We start from the raw sequence: 18,221 nt of genomic DNA on the forward strand, positions 1-18,221 counted from the left end.
AGTATAATGTTTTGCTTAAATTGTTCAAAGTTGCTCCTCTACTTTGTAAAGGCGTTCTAAACAACTTAAAGCTGTGCTTCAAACTGATAATTTGTTGGTAAATGCGTCCTTGGTGTAATACAAAATTTCCAGAAAATATCAACCATTAATTAACTGATTTACTGATTGTGGACTGCAATTCCTGAATTCATCCTAGGTTTACTCTATTAATTCTGTTTAACTAATATGCTGGACGTTTCAAAGTAAATAATAAAGAACACTGGCTATATAAACCATGTAATTATTTAGACTGGCTTTTAGAAAGTCTTAAATAAGCTACTCTACGAAAATGGCTAGTTACCAAACTAAATACTCACAGCACGGATTGTGGAAGTTCAGTACTGGAATTCCCTTCTTTCTAATTTTTATAAATTACTAGGGGGTTTGCCCCCTGCTTCCTTCGCTTGCCAACCACCCCCAGCCTGCGCCATGTGCCAGCCACTTCACGTCTCTGCCGCTCGTGTTGTGAAGAGGGGGGCTGAATGCACCCAAAGGAGATGTGGTCGCTCCTCCGAAACTCCCTCTTAAACAGTGATACAATGGGAAACAAATACAGTTTTTTTTTTTTTTAAACTCCTCTTTGCTCGATCAGCTGCTGGACTGCTGCTGCTGCACTGCTGCTGCTGCCGTGCCATGTGACCTGCATCTTGTGCAGCGCTTCGAACATTTAAAAGCCTGTACAGCAGCTGTCTTTGTCATCTACTCTTTGTCTTTTATTTCCAGCCCCAGGTGTGGTTAAACCTCTTGGCACAAAGTCTAGATTATAATTTAAAAATGGAATAAGAATCTGAAAATCTAACAACATCACATTAAAGTTCGATAAATTCTAAAAAGAATTTAGAATATATATACATATATATGTCGATTCTAAAATAAGCCAGATTTAAAGCATGACAAACAACGTCACATAAAATCCTTGCACTTTTAGGCTTAGGATTTTATATATACAGAGTAGATTTAAAAACAATGTAACATATGTATTGATACAAATACTAAAGATGGATGTGAACAAAATTCAGATTGTGATGGATATTATTTAATATAAATAACTGTAATGTTCTACAAACAGGACATAAAAGTATTAGACAATGATAATAGTAATGGACTGCGAATGTCATAGTTTTGTGTTAATCAGATTAAAATGTATAGTTTCCCCTGTGTTTTCACATATGTAAATGAGACGTGGTCCAGCTAATTTTGTTACTGCTTTATAGCTGTTGTAAGATATGGCCGGCCATGTACCCCGGCCAATACCCCCAAGCCGCCAGATGGAGCCCTCCTTGCAGCATGGAGGTCCCCAGAAGACCAGCAGGGCATTATGGACCATGTAGTTTTTATGCACCGCCCTGCTGGATGCCATGGGGCCACGAGAGGAGCTGCACGGAGGACCGAAGAGTTCTTCATGCCCTATGACTCGGAAGTTCGTCATAGGAAGAGCGACGGGCTTCCGGGGTGAGAAAAAACATTATTTACCCTGACCCGGAAGGAATAAGGACTTGTGGACTGTTGGGAAGGAACACCTCCGGGTCAGGGAATATAAAAGGACTGTGGGAGCTCCCAGACGATGAGCTGAGTTGGGAGGCAGGGTGGCTAAGCGTCTGGGAGTGAAGGATTGTGATTGAGTATTGTTTATTATTGGTTATTGAAGAATAGTGGAGTGGTGGTGCTTTGTGCACAATTATTATTATAATAAATAATTATTGGATTTTTATCTGGTGTCTGACGTGTGGTCTGAGGGTACAAGGGTGCGAGAAAACCCTAATCTGTCACACTGTAAACTTGTGCAAATTCCTCAAGACTATACTCATTTGAGAGAGCTACAGAAGAATAAATTCAATTAAACTGAACTGAATGGAAAGGTGATGACTGTAAAATTGCTTTATGAAGAAGACTTTGAAGTTTTGAAGTTAATTCCACAAAGTGGTCACAAGCAGGTCATTTACAGAAACAACCAAAAAAGATCATATGGTGCACCGAGTAAAGCATAATACTCCTCTAACGACCACATCTACAACACTGGGGTCAATTCCAGGACTATGGCTGGATATGAGGAACAGACTAAAAGAGATGAACCAGATATTAATGGGGGAAGCAACTGCTTTTCAATAGAAACACCAGGAAAAAAGTTATAAGCTGGATTGGGACAAGTTATGTAGCAGAGTAGCATTCAACTTGACACTTTCAGTAAATAGTTTGTGTTTTATTTTTTTAAATCAGTATGCTATGACAAGCTGGAGAAAAGCTTTGAAATCCCGGGTATTGTAGGACAGCTACAGAGGTGCTCAGAAATTCTTTATCATAGTTTATTTTTAAAGGCACTTACTTTACTAGTGACTTCATCAGATTGTCTTATAAATAAAGCTTAAGGATAGAGAGGGAAACCGAGCATGTGTACGATGAACAACAGGGCACACATCCATTTAATTAATGCAGCACAACCGTATGGAGACTAGCAATGTTAATATTACTATGGAGCATTACCTTATTGTGCCTTATGCTATTACCAGGGCTGTGGAGTCGGTAGATAAATGCTTCGACTCCGACTCCTCTGTATGTATATACTATGCTAATGTATTTTCTACATCCATTGAAGGAAAGGAAGGCAACATACATGTCATTTCACCACAGAACTACTGGCTAGGAAGCCAACACTCTACTATAATGCCAGATTAAAGACAAACACAATTGATTGGCGGCGCGAGATTGCGGTGTGCACATGGACGGGCAGATCCAGCTTGCCGAAAATCTCAACCACCGCCCCCATCCAAAGTAATGTGATGCCTCTGTCTGCTGCAGTGGCTGTCTCCTCTGTCAGCCAGCCGGAAGTTTAGTGCATTGTGTCACTCACCGGCCAGCTGATCAGCAGAACGAGCCTCTGCTGGAGACAGGTAGGGAGATCTGTGTTCTCGGCTCCTTCGGCCCCCTTCACTAGCGCACTAGCTGAGAACACACCAGATGATTTTTCAGGCGTTTGACGAGTGATGACTCGTTGAACGGCCGAAAAATCGGCAGTGCATCTGTAAATGTATGGGGGGCTTTAGGCTAGGTTCACAGTTCCCTGTAACAGTGGAACACGACACAATGGAAAGCAGTGCCGCACCTTACCTGTGCATTACATCCCATATAGTGACGCATACAGTCTATGAAAAGCATGCTTCATGGTTACTTGACATGTTCGTTTTGTGGTAACATTATGCACTGCATGCATTGGGCTTTATTCTTACAGCAGAGAAGTAGTTCATTATGACTGTTTGTGAATTGGGACATTTCAACTTACTTTTTTAATTCCCATTTAAATTTAGTAGGAGTCGGAGTCGGTTAACTTTTTGCCGACTCCGACTCCGGGTACCCAAAATTGTCTCCGACTCCGACTCCACAGCCCTGGCTATTACTAACTTAAAAACTTTTGATTGAGAAGAGTCCATGTATAAGAAAGAAATCCAGGAAATTAAAATGAACTTTTTCATTTCTAGACCTGTACAACCATTTATCCCACCGACTGCTTTCCACGAGGGTTGCTGTGGCCCAAGTAAAGTACATAACTCTTACAGTTGCAATGAACACTCAAAATGTCCCAATGTGGTGAAAGCTAGCTAAGAAATCAGTATCATTCACTATGTCCATAGAGAGTGCATAAGCTTACCTTGTTGTGCTCATACTTGTAGGGGATTTTCAGAGTGTCCATGGCCCTGATCATAGACTGCATAGCAGTGAAGATGTTCTGATAGACCAGTTTTGTGAAGCCTCGTTTGTCCTCATCTGAGTATCCTGACCCATGGATGATCCTCATCTGTTTAATGAATGTACTTTTGCCGCTTTCTCCTGTACCTGATGAGAAAAAGAGGGAGAAAAATGAGAGTTTGTTATTGTGGGATATTTAGTTAAATGGAAACTAAATTGTTAAACAGCCACCTGACTGTCAGAGTTTGCTCTTACAAAATCAAATCATAAATCAATCATAAAACCCCAAATACGTATGCTTCAGGCTATTTCAGTTCAGGCTAAGTAAATGCAATCATTTCACATTAAAACAAATCCAAATCACTGGCATACCTTCCCTTTAGTTATATTCTGGATTAACCCCATCCATTTTAGGAAGCAGTGTGAAGATAAAAATGTACAGATGATGAGAAAGTAATGAATATACTCTTTCTAAGCAAGTGTGCAGGTCAATTTAGGATATCTTCGTACTGGGAATGTGTTTCTTACTTTTCAAACCATATTGGTCATGGGCACATTTTAGACACCAAGGAGGAGTTTAGTGAGGCCAAATCAGCACTCTGGCAACTGTCTTGAACTCTCACTCACCTGAATTTGGGGACAGCAGGCTGGGTGTTCATTTTCACAGAACATGAGTGTGTCTAATAGTAATTATCAGTATTCTGAGTTGCCTATTTAGAAAATATAAAAGACCATCATATGCAGCAGCCTTGTGAGCCTGAGACACCGTGGGTGATAATGGATATTAATGTCAATTCAATGAGAGGATGAATTCAGAAGACTCCTGCTTTAGAACAGAGAAAGGGTTGGAAACAATACTCTTATGGGGAAACATAAACATAATGTAACATTCTCATATCCACATAATCATAACTCATTGTTGATGAGTGCCAGAGCCTAGCCAAGCAGGAGGTAACCCCGCGCCCACTCGTATGCCGAACACACTAACACCCACACACTCTAAATGCCGGGCCAATTTAGAATCACCAATGAATCAAATTCATAGACTTCTGGGGATGTTGGAGGAAAACCAAAGTATATGAAGAAAGAAACATGCGGAGACAGAGAGAACACGAAAACTCCATACATGAGCGGGTGCCGGATTTGAATGTGCTGTATCTGTTTGACAGCAGGTCTAACCACTGCACCACGGTACCACTGTCTGGGAAAACTGTGTAAGCCAGACTACTTGATAGATTTATTACTATCACTTTTTTTAGTTTACTAACAACTGCAGTAAATCAGATGCATTATGTAATTTCTTTTCTCAGTCTACTAGCAAGCCTTATTTACACATTTTCTATCACCCATTTTTGGGATACAGCTGTGAGAAGTCATTGGGTCTGTCTCAAAAAAAGAAAATTTTGTGAAGTCATCAGGAAAAAAAAAATACTCATGCAGCAGCCTTAGGTGCAGGCCTTATTGACCATAGTCAATGTCTCCTTTAAGGAGATAATGATCGAAGGAGTGGCTGCTGGGAATGATTGCAGGGACAAACAAATCATTTTATTCTTAAGATATGGTTGTTTGCTTATTCACTTTTTGGTAAATATATTTCAATAACTACTTTTGTTTTAAATCTATCCATTTATGAACCTTGCTGTTTTAAGGTCACAATAAACCCAAAAGACAAGGAACCATAGCCTGTCCCAGTTCTACTGGGCACAAGGAATGGACCAACATTGAGGTGTGTGTCATTCAGTTAATTAAACAGAAGTTGGGTCATTTAGTAAATGCATGCAAATAACCAACAATAACTAATACAGTATGTCTGTAATTAAAAGGCAAGGTCATCTTTACATCTGTATATCTTAAGTACCCAGCAAGACATTTTTGGAAACATAAGCAAAGCAACAAATAACACTTTCACCCAAAAAAAAACGCTTCTTTTTTTAAAGTATACATAAATTATTATTCAAGCAACTACAGAAATAATTACCCAAAGAAAGGAAGCAAATTATTCTGTTGGTCAGTTTTACAGCATGCCCATATATAACAATAAGCCCTGAAGAAAACACAATTTTTGACAAAACTGTGACCTCCTCTCCTAAAATGTAGTTCATTGATCTGAGCCAACTGAATTGCAGAATATAAAATAGATAAATTTCTTTATTTTTGTTCTCCTTAACAGTGAAAAGTTCAGTTCTTGATTGTTTCATAATTCCTCCATGATGCAGGAGCCCTTGGTATTTTCTCTTGTGGTACTGGTACATCTACACCAACTTTCCCTTCCCAACACATTTCTCTTTAGCAAGAAGCTAACAAAAGGAATATATATATATATATATATATATATATATATATATATATATATATATATATGCTAAGTTCTAAGGTCTGTCTGTCTGTCATGCGATTTGTTATTAATAGCTAGAGATGGAACAAACCTCAATCTTGGTCTTGTTTGAAAAGTTATCACCTGACACGCTTAGGTAATTCACAAAATCTGAGGTAATGGCAACCTCGACAAACTACCTGCACTTATGGGTTGATTACAGCAAAGTAACAGACAGACAATGTGTCATGGTGGAAAAAGAGGAAAAGCAACATCTGCTTAGTGTCAAGCAAATCACAGAGGCCAATGATATACAAGGTGGTTCAGATCTAATTATGCAGATCCCTATCGTCTGGATGACTTTGATTTATGCTGGGATGATTCCAGTTCGGAACGAAGGTGATTCTTCATGTCGTCAGTTTGTACACTTCTCAATGGTCTGGGATTTTTCGGGTGATTTTCTATGCAATAAACTTAATAAGTTATAGTGTAATGAAAATTGCATAACTAGATCTGGACCACCCTATACTAAAGATCACCAGAATAGGAAGAAAAAGAAGAAGAATAGCAGCACCATGTGTTGAACATCAAGTACGGGATACAGAATGCAAGAACGACAAAGACAGAGAAACGTTTGTGACTGGAGGTCCATGTGAGTCACCCCTTTTAAAAAACTGACAATATAAAACATGAACTCGGATTGTGTCTGTGACATTACAAATACCAATCTGGGGATATTAGTTGTACTTGATCAATACAGAAGTACAATGAACGGTTAAATAATATATGAAATATGAAAATTACTTGATGAACGCTGTCGACATAGTGATTTGTCTTTTTACTAATGGAAAATGTTTCTAGCATTACATATATCTTTTCTACTTAATGTTTTACGTTTTCATTAAGACTATTAAAACAAAACGTTGCTAACAAGGTGCAACATGTAATAAATACTATTCTACCTGCACATACATATATTTAAATTGTACATAAATATACCAAGATAATAAGCTGCAAATTTTTTTCCCTCATACAAGTTGCTCTTTTCTTATTTTCCATATTCACGAGATAAAACATGAATTTTAACAAGTGCACTTTTTAATTATTTTTAACTTTGAATATAATTTAAATGGGACACATCCACATGCCATAAAATTGTACTTAAAAAATGTAAATTAGTCCTTTTTTCTTGAGAACATGGTTCAAAGGTGAAATTTTAATAATATATGTATAAAAGAGGCCTGCGTTCTTTAGAGAGCTAAACCATCCAAAACGTGCAGCTGTTAGTGCAGAAAAGTTCAACTTTGAAGGCTGACAAAAGTTTGGACACATGAAAAAAAGATAAAAAGATATGGGAATTTTTTTGCAAAACAAAATGCTTAAAAGTAGATGAATGGTGTTAAACATGACAGAAGCATTATTGGTTATGGCATTTTATTTTCCATTTATTTTTTTTAACACAAAAACAATGTGAAGGAATGTGAAACATTACAAATGGTTATAACAGTGGAAATGTGTGGCTGTGTTCAATTTTCTAATGTAGTATGTCAGCACAAAATACACTGATTTCACTTTAGACTACAAATATTTTACTTTTTTATGCACAAAAAGTGTTTTCATATAATGTAATATGCAAGGCTGTTCACTGTTAAGCATTAACCTAAAATAATATCAAAGCAAATAAAATAAATTTTGCGCTTTACTTTTAGCTAACATGAAAAAATACACAAAATGTTCTCAGTCCAAGGTACATTTTTGAACCTAGACCACCAAACTGTCAGGTAAAGCTGTTCATAGAGTTCCAGATGAAGCAGTCAAACCAGACTCCCACCTGCTTTGGAGGGGGTGCTGTGGAGAAGGTCAGCAGCTGTATATTTCATGAAGTTACCATCACCAAGGACCATATGTGGGCCAAACACTTCTTGGCTACAGCCCAAGAGACCCACTGATGCATTTCCTTCATCACATATCTCAAGAAAACCTGGAAGGTTCCATCAATGGGCACCAACTTCTATAAGGTGACAGTGGAGTCCACACCCATGGTTGTATTTTGCTAAGCACTGCAGATGGTGACGAACAAGGCACAGACTATTACTGGCTCATGGCTCTCTTCCGTTTATGACATATATAAGACAGGAAAGCAATGTTATTAAAAGTTTCTGCAATCCTGATGCCAATGGTACATGACCCTTACCAGTACATTCAGGGAGTTTTTCAGGGTGGTGGGAAGCCGGCTATAATTATCTTTTTGTATATATTTATCTTCTTCTTTAATAATAAAAAAATGCTCACTAAAAGCAAAGCATATAGTGAGATGCTTCCTGGGGGTCGACGGGGCAGAAGTAGCAAAAAGGCGAGACACAGCAAAGACCCAAAAGGTGATATATCCTTAGTCAGTGTATAGGAAGTCAAAATGCCAATGAACATCTGAACATTGTTGTCAACCAGAAGCATTGTTTCATGACAACAGTGGTCCAATCTTCAAATCTTCAACTGGGGTTTTGCAGTAGAATAATGTGCCATTCTACAAGATGAAGGATGGTTCCAGAGCATGACTGTGAATTCAGTTTAATGCAGTGGATCACCAGATTTTTGTCTAATTGGGCACCTGTGGCTGAATAAATGAGATTGTTGGAGTAGAAATCCATCCATCCATTTTCAAACAAATGTAAACAGTGGGACAAGTCCAGCATACACACTCACACCAATTTATATGGAGCTAATTAATCCTGCCAAATGAGGTAAACTCATAACTTTGAGATGTGAAAATCCAATAACAGATAACTGTCTGCAAAAGTGGACCAAACTGCCCTTGACACCACCTCACTGAGATCATACCCTCGACAACTTCAGCTGTGAATTACTGTTCCTAATAAGGCAGCCACTCCATGTAAATATTAGCAATTTTAAAAGGAATGTGTCCAAACCCAGTCTAAGACTCTCTTCAATCGAACTCTTAAAGCCGCACTAACTGGCGCACACGGATACAACAAATTCTTGTTTAAACATTTCAGATCCCTAGTTTCTCTCTGGCCAATGAACAGAACTTGATTTTGTGCCAAAGTACAGCAAGGCTCAGCTCCTGCAGCTCTTTGCTTGGCAGTTTGAGGTCATGACCCTCATGGGCTTGCTAACCAAGTACACGGAGAAAAAAATCTTGACACTTTGATGTTCTTTCTGCTTATTTATTGTAACACAACAGTTCTCTTTTACATATCTGCAAGAATCCAGCTGCTGAAGCCTTATGCTCTACCTGCACTTGAGTGTCACTTAGCAGTCTGGCAGAGGTCTGCATAAAATGCTTTTCTAAAGTAAACAAAGCTATCCTTGCTGTTGTATATAGCATGAAAAGCAGCACAAATGCCATCAAAAAGAAGTTACTAGGGAGTTTCTAATGGCATTTCTCTACTCCGAATTCAGTTCTCTACATATCTGTCATTACAAAATAAAACAAAAAAACAATAGTACAGCAAACAGTCATATAACCACACTTTTAAATTAATACAGTTGGCTGTCAAACATGATATCCACCACTGAACATCTGCTGCTCTCTGGTTAACCAAGTCATTGTCTTGTCCTGCCATCAGTTTCTATATTACATTTTTACTTTTATACACCACTGACAGACTACCAGACATTACATTTTTGCTTACATGACTTTTCCTGTTAAAAGTTAGCAATTTGGAATAATTCATCAACATCATGCTGCCTTGTGGAAATACATACCCCATTATATGGATTTGAAATGGCAGATCACCCGTCTCGTTAAAATTTGTGTAAGAAAGTTGTATCTGGCAAGACATTTTACATGATAATCTCCTATTCCTTCATTTGGGCCCGACTCCATAGAAATGATGACATCAAAGCAACTGTCAATGTTAAACTGATCTAACAGCCTAACTGCATCTCCTCTGTTCATTCAGAACATCTCCAACAACGATAAAGAAACTTCTATGAAATGCATGGGGTCACATTTAAAAGTAAAGGTACTCATTATCATCAGTTTTGTAGTCAGTTTTTGAGTTCAGCAAGGTCGGTCAGCTGCCTGTTAAATCATTTTCCACCAGCCTCAGCAGACTGGACCCAATCTTATGAATTTGAAATACACAGTTACTTAAATATGGTACAAGGGGGTCCTCACAACACCTGAACAGGATAAGGTGGGTGTCAGAATGTATGCGTGTACAGTATGTTAGTATACAACTGATCTGATGAGTTCTGCAAACATTTCCTTTTTAATAACTGTTAGTATCTTCTACTGTACAGGTTGCTATTCATGGTGTAACCAATTATCTTCTAATATAATCTGTTAGTTTTCTATAATCCTGAAGAGCCTGGATCCTGGCTCTTCTGAGACTGGCCTCAGAAAAGCTGCATCAGCCAGCTCTGGGGGAAAAAGGTGAACTCATTATGGTGCCTCTCTAGCAGAACTTCATTCTATTGTTTATCTTTGAGTTCCTGCAAACTTTTCTAACAACATTTCATCAGCAACACATATTTCTTTCTCTTATGAACAAGAATATCCCTGAAACTTAGTCATTGTGTGTCCACAAGAAGTGGGTATTACTTACATATGATACATGTTTGATGCTGCTCCTGTGATGGCTGTTATCTACCTGTGATCGAATGCCTTCTTTCCACGGCAAACATAGGTCTCTCACTCGCTCATATATAACACACACACACACACACACACACACACATATACAGGTTCATTTCCCAGGTCCTCCCTGCCCTGCGTGGAGTATGCATGTTCTCCCTGTGTCTGCGTGGGTTTCCTTCAGGTACTCTGGTTTCCTCCCACAGTCCAAAGACATGCAGGTTAGGTGCATTGTCGTTCCTAAATTGTCCGCAGTGTGTGTGTGTGTGTGTGGGTGTGTGTGTGCCTTGCGGTGGGCTGGGTTTGGGTCCAGCAGACTCTCGTGACGCTGTAGTTAGGATATAGCGGGCTGGATAATGGATGGATATATACATACATACATACATACATACTGTACATATAGTATACAATATACTATACACAAATATATACATACTAGCGACTGGGAGCCTAATTGAATCGGGCTACAAATTCAACGTTTGTGAAATCCATACTTTCTCTGCAAAGAATTATTTGTTTTCTTAAGTCCTTGAAATGATTTTGTTATCATGGCACTGATTTGTGGCTAAAATAGACCTTTTCGGCTGCCGCAAGGCACGGGCTGCTTGATTTCTTTCAACCCATGCTGCATTTGCGGCTGCTCAAGCTTCTTCAGTCGCTTGTGCATGGCTGGCACGATATCTGTCAGTGTTAGTAGCATTCTGTAGCGCATGTTCTTCATCTGTCCTTTGTGTCCGATTTGCACGATTTCTTTCAGCGTTAGTAGTATTTGTAGCCGTCTGCTGTTCTTCTGTTTGTTGTGCTCGTTGTGTATGTGTGGTCGCATTAGCAAGTCTACGTTTCACGTCAGTCATGTGACATCGTTTCCTACGCATCCTTCCCGCGGCCGCTGTTCTTGTGGCTGCTCGAGGTATTGCTGCGAACACCATACATACGGATAGTATCAAATTACAGTATATATAAGGATACACTGTATATATTGTCACACATGTGCGACTAGGAGTGAGCTGAGTGGATCAAGTGGAGGTAATTACCCGGCCGGGCCAGGGGTTGGCAGGGTGCATTAAACTTACCTCTGTTATCTCTGCAGGCCAAATATGGGAAAACCTGCCTGACTGAACATTATGTCCAGTTCCAGCGCCCAGACTGATAGATAGATAGATAGATAGATAGATAGATAGATAGATAGATAGATAGATAGATAGATAGATAGATAGATAGATAGATAGATAGATAGATAGATAGATAGATAGATAGATAGATAGATAGATAGATAGATAGATAGATAGATACTTTATTAATCCCAAGGGGAAATTCACATAATCCAGCAGCAGTATACTGATACAAAGAAACAATATTAAATTAAATAGTAATAAAAATGAAAAAAAATTACAATAAAATTAATGTTCGCATTTACTCCCCCGGGTGGAATTGAAGATTCGCATAGTGTGGGGGAGGAACGATCTCCTCAGACTGTCAGTGTAGCAGGACACTGACAAAAGTCTGTCACCCATTTAACAAAGTCTTTGATTAGGTTCCTGTACTCCTCCTCCTGCCCACTCCTGATGCAGCTCACAATAGCAGTGTCACGTGGCAGGACTCTGAGTCATATTGGAAGTCTGATGTATATAGATTGAACAGGACCGGAGAAAGTACAGTCCCCTGCGGCGCCCCTGTATTGCTGCACACAATGTCAGACCTGCAGTTCCCAAGATGCACATATTGAGGTCTGTCTGTAAGATAGTCCATAATCCATGCCACAAGGTGTGAATCTACTCCCATCTCAGTCAGCTTATCCCTAAGGAGCAGAGGTTGGATGGTGTTGAAGGTGCTAGAGAAGTCCAAAAACATAATTCTTACAGCACCACTGCCTCTGTCCAGGTGGGAGAGGGATCGATGAAGCATATAGATGATGGCATCCTCCGCTCCCACCTTCTCCTGGTATGCGAACTGCAGAGGGTCGAGGGCGTGGCGGACCTGTGGCCTCAGGTGGTGAAGCAGCAGCCGCTCCATGGTCTTCATCAGATGTGATGTCAGAGCAACAGGCCAGAAGTCATTCAGCTCACTAGGACGTGATACCTTTGGGACAGGAGTGATACAAGATGGGACTCTCCCCTGTTCCAGGCTCAGGTTGAAGATGCGCTGTAGAGGACTCCCCAGTTCCAACACACAGGCCTTCAGCAATCGTGGCGATACACCATCTGGACCCGCTGCTTTGCTGGCACAAAGTCTTTTCAGCTCTCTGCTCACCTGGGCTGCTGTAATTGTGGGTGGGGATGTCTCACCTATGCTGATGACATCACTTCTGCCTTTCGGCTTATAAAGCCGCCATCTTTACTCAACTATTCACTTTAGTTCATAACTCAAAACAGTGTACATGAATGCAATGTCAAAACCCTTTTGCAGCCAGGGACAATATGTGGGTGGTTGCCCTAAACCTTTTTGCACGTGTCAAGGCTATTCATTTCACAATATATATATTTATTAGTGCTGGAAGATCAAATATTATAGTTAGAATGTAATTCAAATTTATTTATTTAAAAGCAAAAGCTGACATTCGAATGAGACACAATGGTTGTATGTTTTACCTCCTCTAATTCTGACATCGAGTTACTCCAGATGCCCCGTATTTGCCCGACGTTTTCACTATCAGCCTTTTTTTAAATTTTAAATGGTTAGATTGCCACCTTCATTAGTAAAAGTTACAGAAAGACCACTTTGCAATGTAATTAGTTTTTTTTTCATTAGTCTATTACAGGGCCTCTTCAGTGTCAGCAAATACGCAATCTGCTATAATTTGTGTTATGTGACTGCAAGTTTGATAAAATCATTGAGCTCACCTTTATTAAAATATTGCTGCAGGAGAAAAAAATGCAGATCGTGCGGAACCCGACTTGATACTCTGATGATCCAGTAATCCATACATAAGCCGATTTTCTGAGTAGACTGTTTATTCTGTATGGCGTGATATAAACTGTACCCTGCCACTCCATGTTGGACACCTTCAAAATAATAAGACAAGTCTGCCTGATCCTTATTCTATGCTATTCTTACCGTGTTGCAGTCTTACTAACTTCTCTGTATTCCTCTGGATCCTAGTCAGGACAGCAAACCATAAAAGCATTCACAAAAAGGACCTTAAATCCTTACAATTCGCACACACTGGAACTGTTCTTCACTACATTATTAGCTTTTTCTTTTTGATACTCGTGATGCCCCTACAAAGCACAAAGCGTTTATGACAATGTAGTTACATGGGTCCTGTCTGTAGCACTCAGCTGGTAACTTGCACTACACATGTATTGTGACAACTCTCGCTGCTGCAATGACAGTTGTGAGGAATGGGAAGCAGAGCTAGGCTTGAGCCCAGCGGAAAACACTTTTTTGAGGGTACAGGACTGACAGGGTTCCTTTCTTGCTGCCAGTCCTGAGCCAATTGGATCTGAATCCCTGACACCCTAGACCGGAGGAACTCTGCTTTACTCTACGACTCTACAAAAATGAGCACCTATAAAAATATGAATGACTTTGCCCAGTGCTGGACTGTATTCTGGCCAGGGTTGCCAACTGCCTTGTTTCTGATGCTACATATATTTGCTTCAGTCTGAATTAGAGACAGAATGACATTGAAAGTCTGGCTAACAATCCTACCTCTTCATTGCTGTATTTTTAAACTGGGAGTCTTGTACTAAATCTGTGATGCTTCATTCCTTGTTTCATATCGTTGCATCCTCAATTCACTGTCACCTTGAATTTCTCTGTCGGCTGTTTGGTGTTTTAATAAATAGAAGACTTTGAACTGACCGTTCCTGTTGTACACCTTAAATAGGTGTATTTGATCATGAAGCCGAAAAATTCTACACACTTCAGCAGTAATATGACCAAGACAATTAATAATGACAGATAATACTTTTTATTTTATTTTTTTTTTTTTTTGGAAAAGCCTAAAGCTTATTAAGCAAATCAAGTCATGTGTTAGGTAAAGAAGCTCACGGAATCTATTTTAAAATACAAAACTACTAGGTGGTTGTCCTAGATTCCAAATACTCAAGGGCTCATGCTAACACCTGCCAGGGTTCAATGACAGGAAATAGCTTTTCAATATCAGCAATGTTGCCGGCAGCCAAGCGTGTGACTTTTTCGACCTCCCCAGTTGCACGGATTGTGTTTTATGGTGGACGTGATTTTGCTTCAAGGCAAAAATGTTTCTAGAACAAGGGGGTCAATACAGAAGTATGAAAAAAAATTAATGAGTTAAAGAGAATTTAAAATAAATTAAATTCCAGCTCCCATGTAAAATTTTAAGCAGACTTACTGATTAGTTTAGAAGAGTAGAAAAATAGGATAATTTCTAAATTACAAATCTGTTAGTGGAACAGTCACTGTACTTTACACAGCAAAATGGCTTGCTCCAGGACACAAACATACACAACAAATTACCAGAACCCTTGACTTAAATGAAATATCTCAGAAGTAAGACTAACATTTTTTAGGTATTTTTTAATCCAGGTTTAGCATCCTAGGTTCAAATCTCACGTCTACTCATGTGAAGTCAGTGGAGTCAGTGTAGTGTTCTGCAAGGTATGTTGGTGTTCTTCCCAAATCCTAAAGGTGTGCATGTTAGTTAGGGTTCTAGCCATGCAGCAGTTGCTTGTAAACCCTACCTAGGATAAGAGTATCTGAAATTTTACGTCATGTCTTTGAGCTCCACTTTCCTGACTGTTTTTTATAGTTCATCAATAGACGTTTATTTTTTCAGCCCAGAACAAAGGTTACTGGTAATGTGAATGAAATGCAGGCTAGCACATAGTTCTGCTCTCACACCATTGAATATGTCTGTAATGAAGATGTCATGTTCACCTACCAAGGGTCCTGAAATAAAATAAGAAAATTGTCCAGAGAATTAACTTGCACAAAAACATGGGATAACATAATAGGCTAATGCAGTGGTGGCGAACTTATGGCACGTGTGCCAAAGGGGGCACTCAGAGCCCTCTCAGTGGGCACGTGCGCCGTCGCCCGAGCACAGAGTTCGTTACTATAAAGCCAGAGGAATGCGGGGCCGGGCTGCTCCCCTCACCGCTCCCCCTCTTCACACGCGCTGGAGGGCTTTTCTCACATCACCCGCCCCTCTGCCCAGCAGCCCAATGGGAGCGCGTCCTTCCTCTCCTGTCTGGGGTAAGGCGGGCGGCACACATGCTGCTTGAGGGTGCGGCACAGACTGCAGCCTTTTGAGTCTGTGATTCCCGTGGTGGGGTTGGAGGGGATGTGATATAGCGGGTCCACAGCTCAAAATTGAAAAGGCCAGATTCAACGGATAATTGCCGCACTCGCTTCTTAAAGGGGGTTATGGTAGAGTGGCCGGAGCGGTTTCCGGGAGCTTTGTGATGCGGGCAGTCCTCGCTTAAGCGCACAGGTGAGGAGTCGTCCGCATCTGTAATTATTGCTGGGAGTTGCTGCCACACCTGATCCACGACCCCGTAATATATAATGGAAGCTTTGGGGGCGGAGCTTAATAGGGAAGACCTGCGTGAAACACTTGAGAGGATCGAAGGGATGACAAAGGACAGCACAGTTAGTTATGAAAATGAAATCCTTAAAGTGTGGAATTCTCTGCCAAATAATCTTAAGTCAATGAAGGCACTTGAGATTGCTTTCCTTACTTTGTTTGGAACATCTTATGCTTGTGCGCAGCTGTTTTCAGCTTTGAATTAAATCAAATCTGACACCAGAAACAGACTAACAGATGACCTGAGTGCTGCATGTGTTGCTCTCAAGCTTACAAAGTATGAGCCAAGGTTAGACAAATTATCAGCATGCATACAACAGCAAAAAGCACATTAATTGTTCAAAAGCATACCGAATGCAAAATTTAACCTTTCAACAAAAAGTTGTTTGTATCATTGAAAGCTCCGCTATTATGTTTTTCTTTTAAGACAAAAGATGTTAATGTATGAGTGGCTTTTCTAAACTAAAAGCTCAGTAGATAGATAGACAGACAGAGCATCAGTATTGGCAGTTCAGTCCAATTTATCATCCAGCTGCACTCCCAGGTATTTATAGGTCTGTACCCTCTGCACACACTCACCTCTGATGATCACGGGGTCCATGAGGGGCCTGGGCCTCCTAAAATCCACCACCAGCTCCTTGGTTATGCTGGTGTTCAGTTTTAGGTGGTATTCAGGTTAAATTGCCATGTTGGCACTTTGCGATAAATAAGTGGGTTTTGGATTGCAGTTTGGGCACTTGGTTTCTAAATGGTTCGCCATCACTGGGCTAATGTATTCAAACTAAATCTAGGCCCATATAATCATTGGAATCTCGGCACCATTATCGAACTTCAGCTTAGAAAACAGGATTTACCCGATTAACTTTTAGCTACTGAAAAGTTACTAATCACACATAATAAGAAGCACAATCACAAAGCCCCATGAGAGAAAAATAAACGAAAATGCACAGACTTCAAGAAGAGCTGTGTCAGGAAATAACATTGTGCCTCTGTCTAAACACATAAAGCAATACACTGATCAAATGCCCCAGACGTGAATTCATCATTCCCATCGTTTGATTTAGACTGAAGCCTAGTCACTTTTGTCCAGAATACCCTGATTAGAGCTGCTGATTAGCCGTTCATATTAGTCATTTGAACAAAAAAGCTTGACGATTACATGAAACTGTTACTGACTCCATTTTTCTGCTCTTGGTGCTACTGCTGAATTGCTAAGCTGCTACTTCTGTTTATGGACTGCAAGGTTTTAATCTTCATATTACACTGTCCAAAACATTTACTTATATTGTACAATGGGTGGCCAGTTGACCCAGTCACACTCTGACTTCCTGTGGTATATTCTCCTGAAGTTCTGTTTCCTACAAACTGGAGTTTCTGTTGTTCACTCTTCTGTGAGTAACTGGCCATAACTCATTATAATGTTAATGGATTTCTATTGTTGTAGTTTTATGCTAAACCAACTGAAAGATGGAGTAATTTGTGTGTTCATGCATATAAATGTATGGTTTAAATATGTTCGTCATTGTTTTACAGCTAGAAATGTGTGCCAGTCCTCTCAGCTTATACTTGGTGAAAAGTGTGATATAAAAAACAATCGAATTCAGTTTAATTCAAAGTACACCAACTATTCAGCCACAAAAACAAAAAAGTATAGATTGTAGACTGGTGATGAAGATGATGACTTCACATAGGAATGCAGAAATGATTAGGAAAGGTCAGCTGTGTGCAACCCACTAATAACTGCATTGACATCCATTCCAAAAATGTGCATGTAAACTGTAAATTCTGTAAACTGTTTGCCACAGCACAATCCCATGTTACTGTTTCACTAAACAGCCACTTACACTGTACACAACACTGGTGTTTCCATCTATTTTGCTCTTCTCCTTCTAACACCTTTCGAATGGATCTAAACTGTCAACTGGTCCAGAGTTTTTATATCCCAAAAACCAAGGTGTTTAAAAACAATTTAAAAAAATTTTAAAAATAACATTAATAAAAATAAAATTAAGCATCAACAGCAGTAAAACAGACTAATTGCTTTGTATTAAAACCTTCCTATCCAGTGCACAGTAAAA

At 39.7% G+C, this 18,221-nt stretch overlaps 1 protein-coding gene across 1 annotated transcript in view; it reads right to left on the reverse strand.

The window, feature by feature from the left end:
* LOC120527303 (guanine nucleotide-binding protein G(q) subunit alpha) overlaps window positions 1–18,221 on the reverse strand; it is a 253,833-nt gene that overhangs the window by 117,374 nt on the left and 118,238 nt on the right. The window contains exon 2 of the mRNA XM_039750564.1: window positions 3,683–3,867. Within this exon, the coding sequence (XP_039606498.1) occupies window positions 3,683–3,867 (185 nt within the window). The remainder of the gene's footprint in view (window positions 1–3,682; window positions 3,868–18,221) is intronic.

Source organism: Polypterus senegalus, chromosome 4, assembly GCF_016835505.1.
Source record: "Polypterus senegalus isolate Bchr_013 chromosome 4, ASM1683550v1, whole genome shotgun sequence".
NCBI lineage: Eukaryota > Metazoa > Chordata > Cladistia > Polypteriformes > Polypteridae > Polypterus > Polypterus senegalus.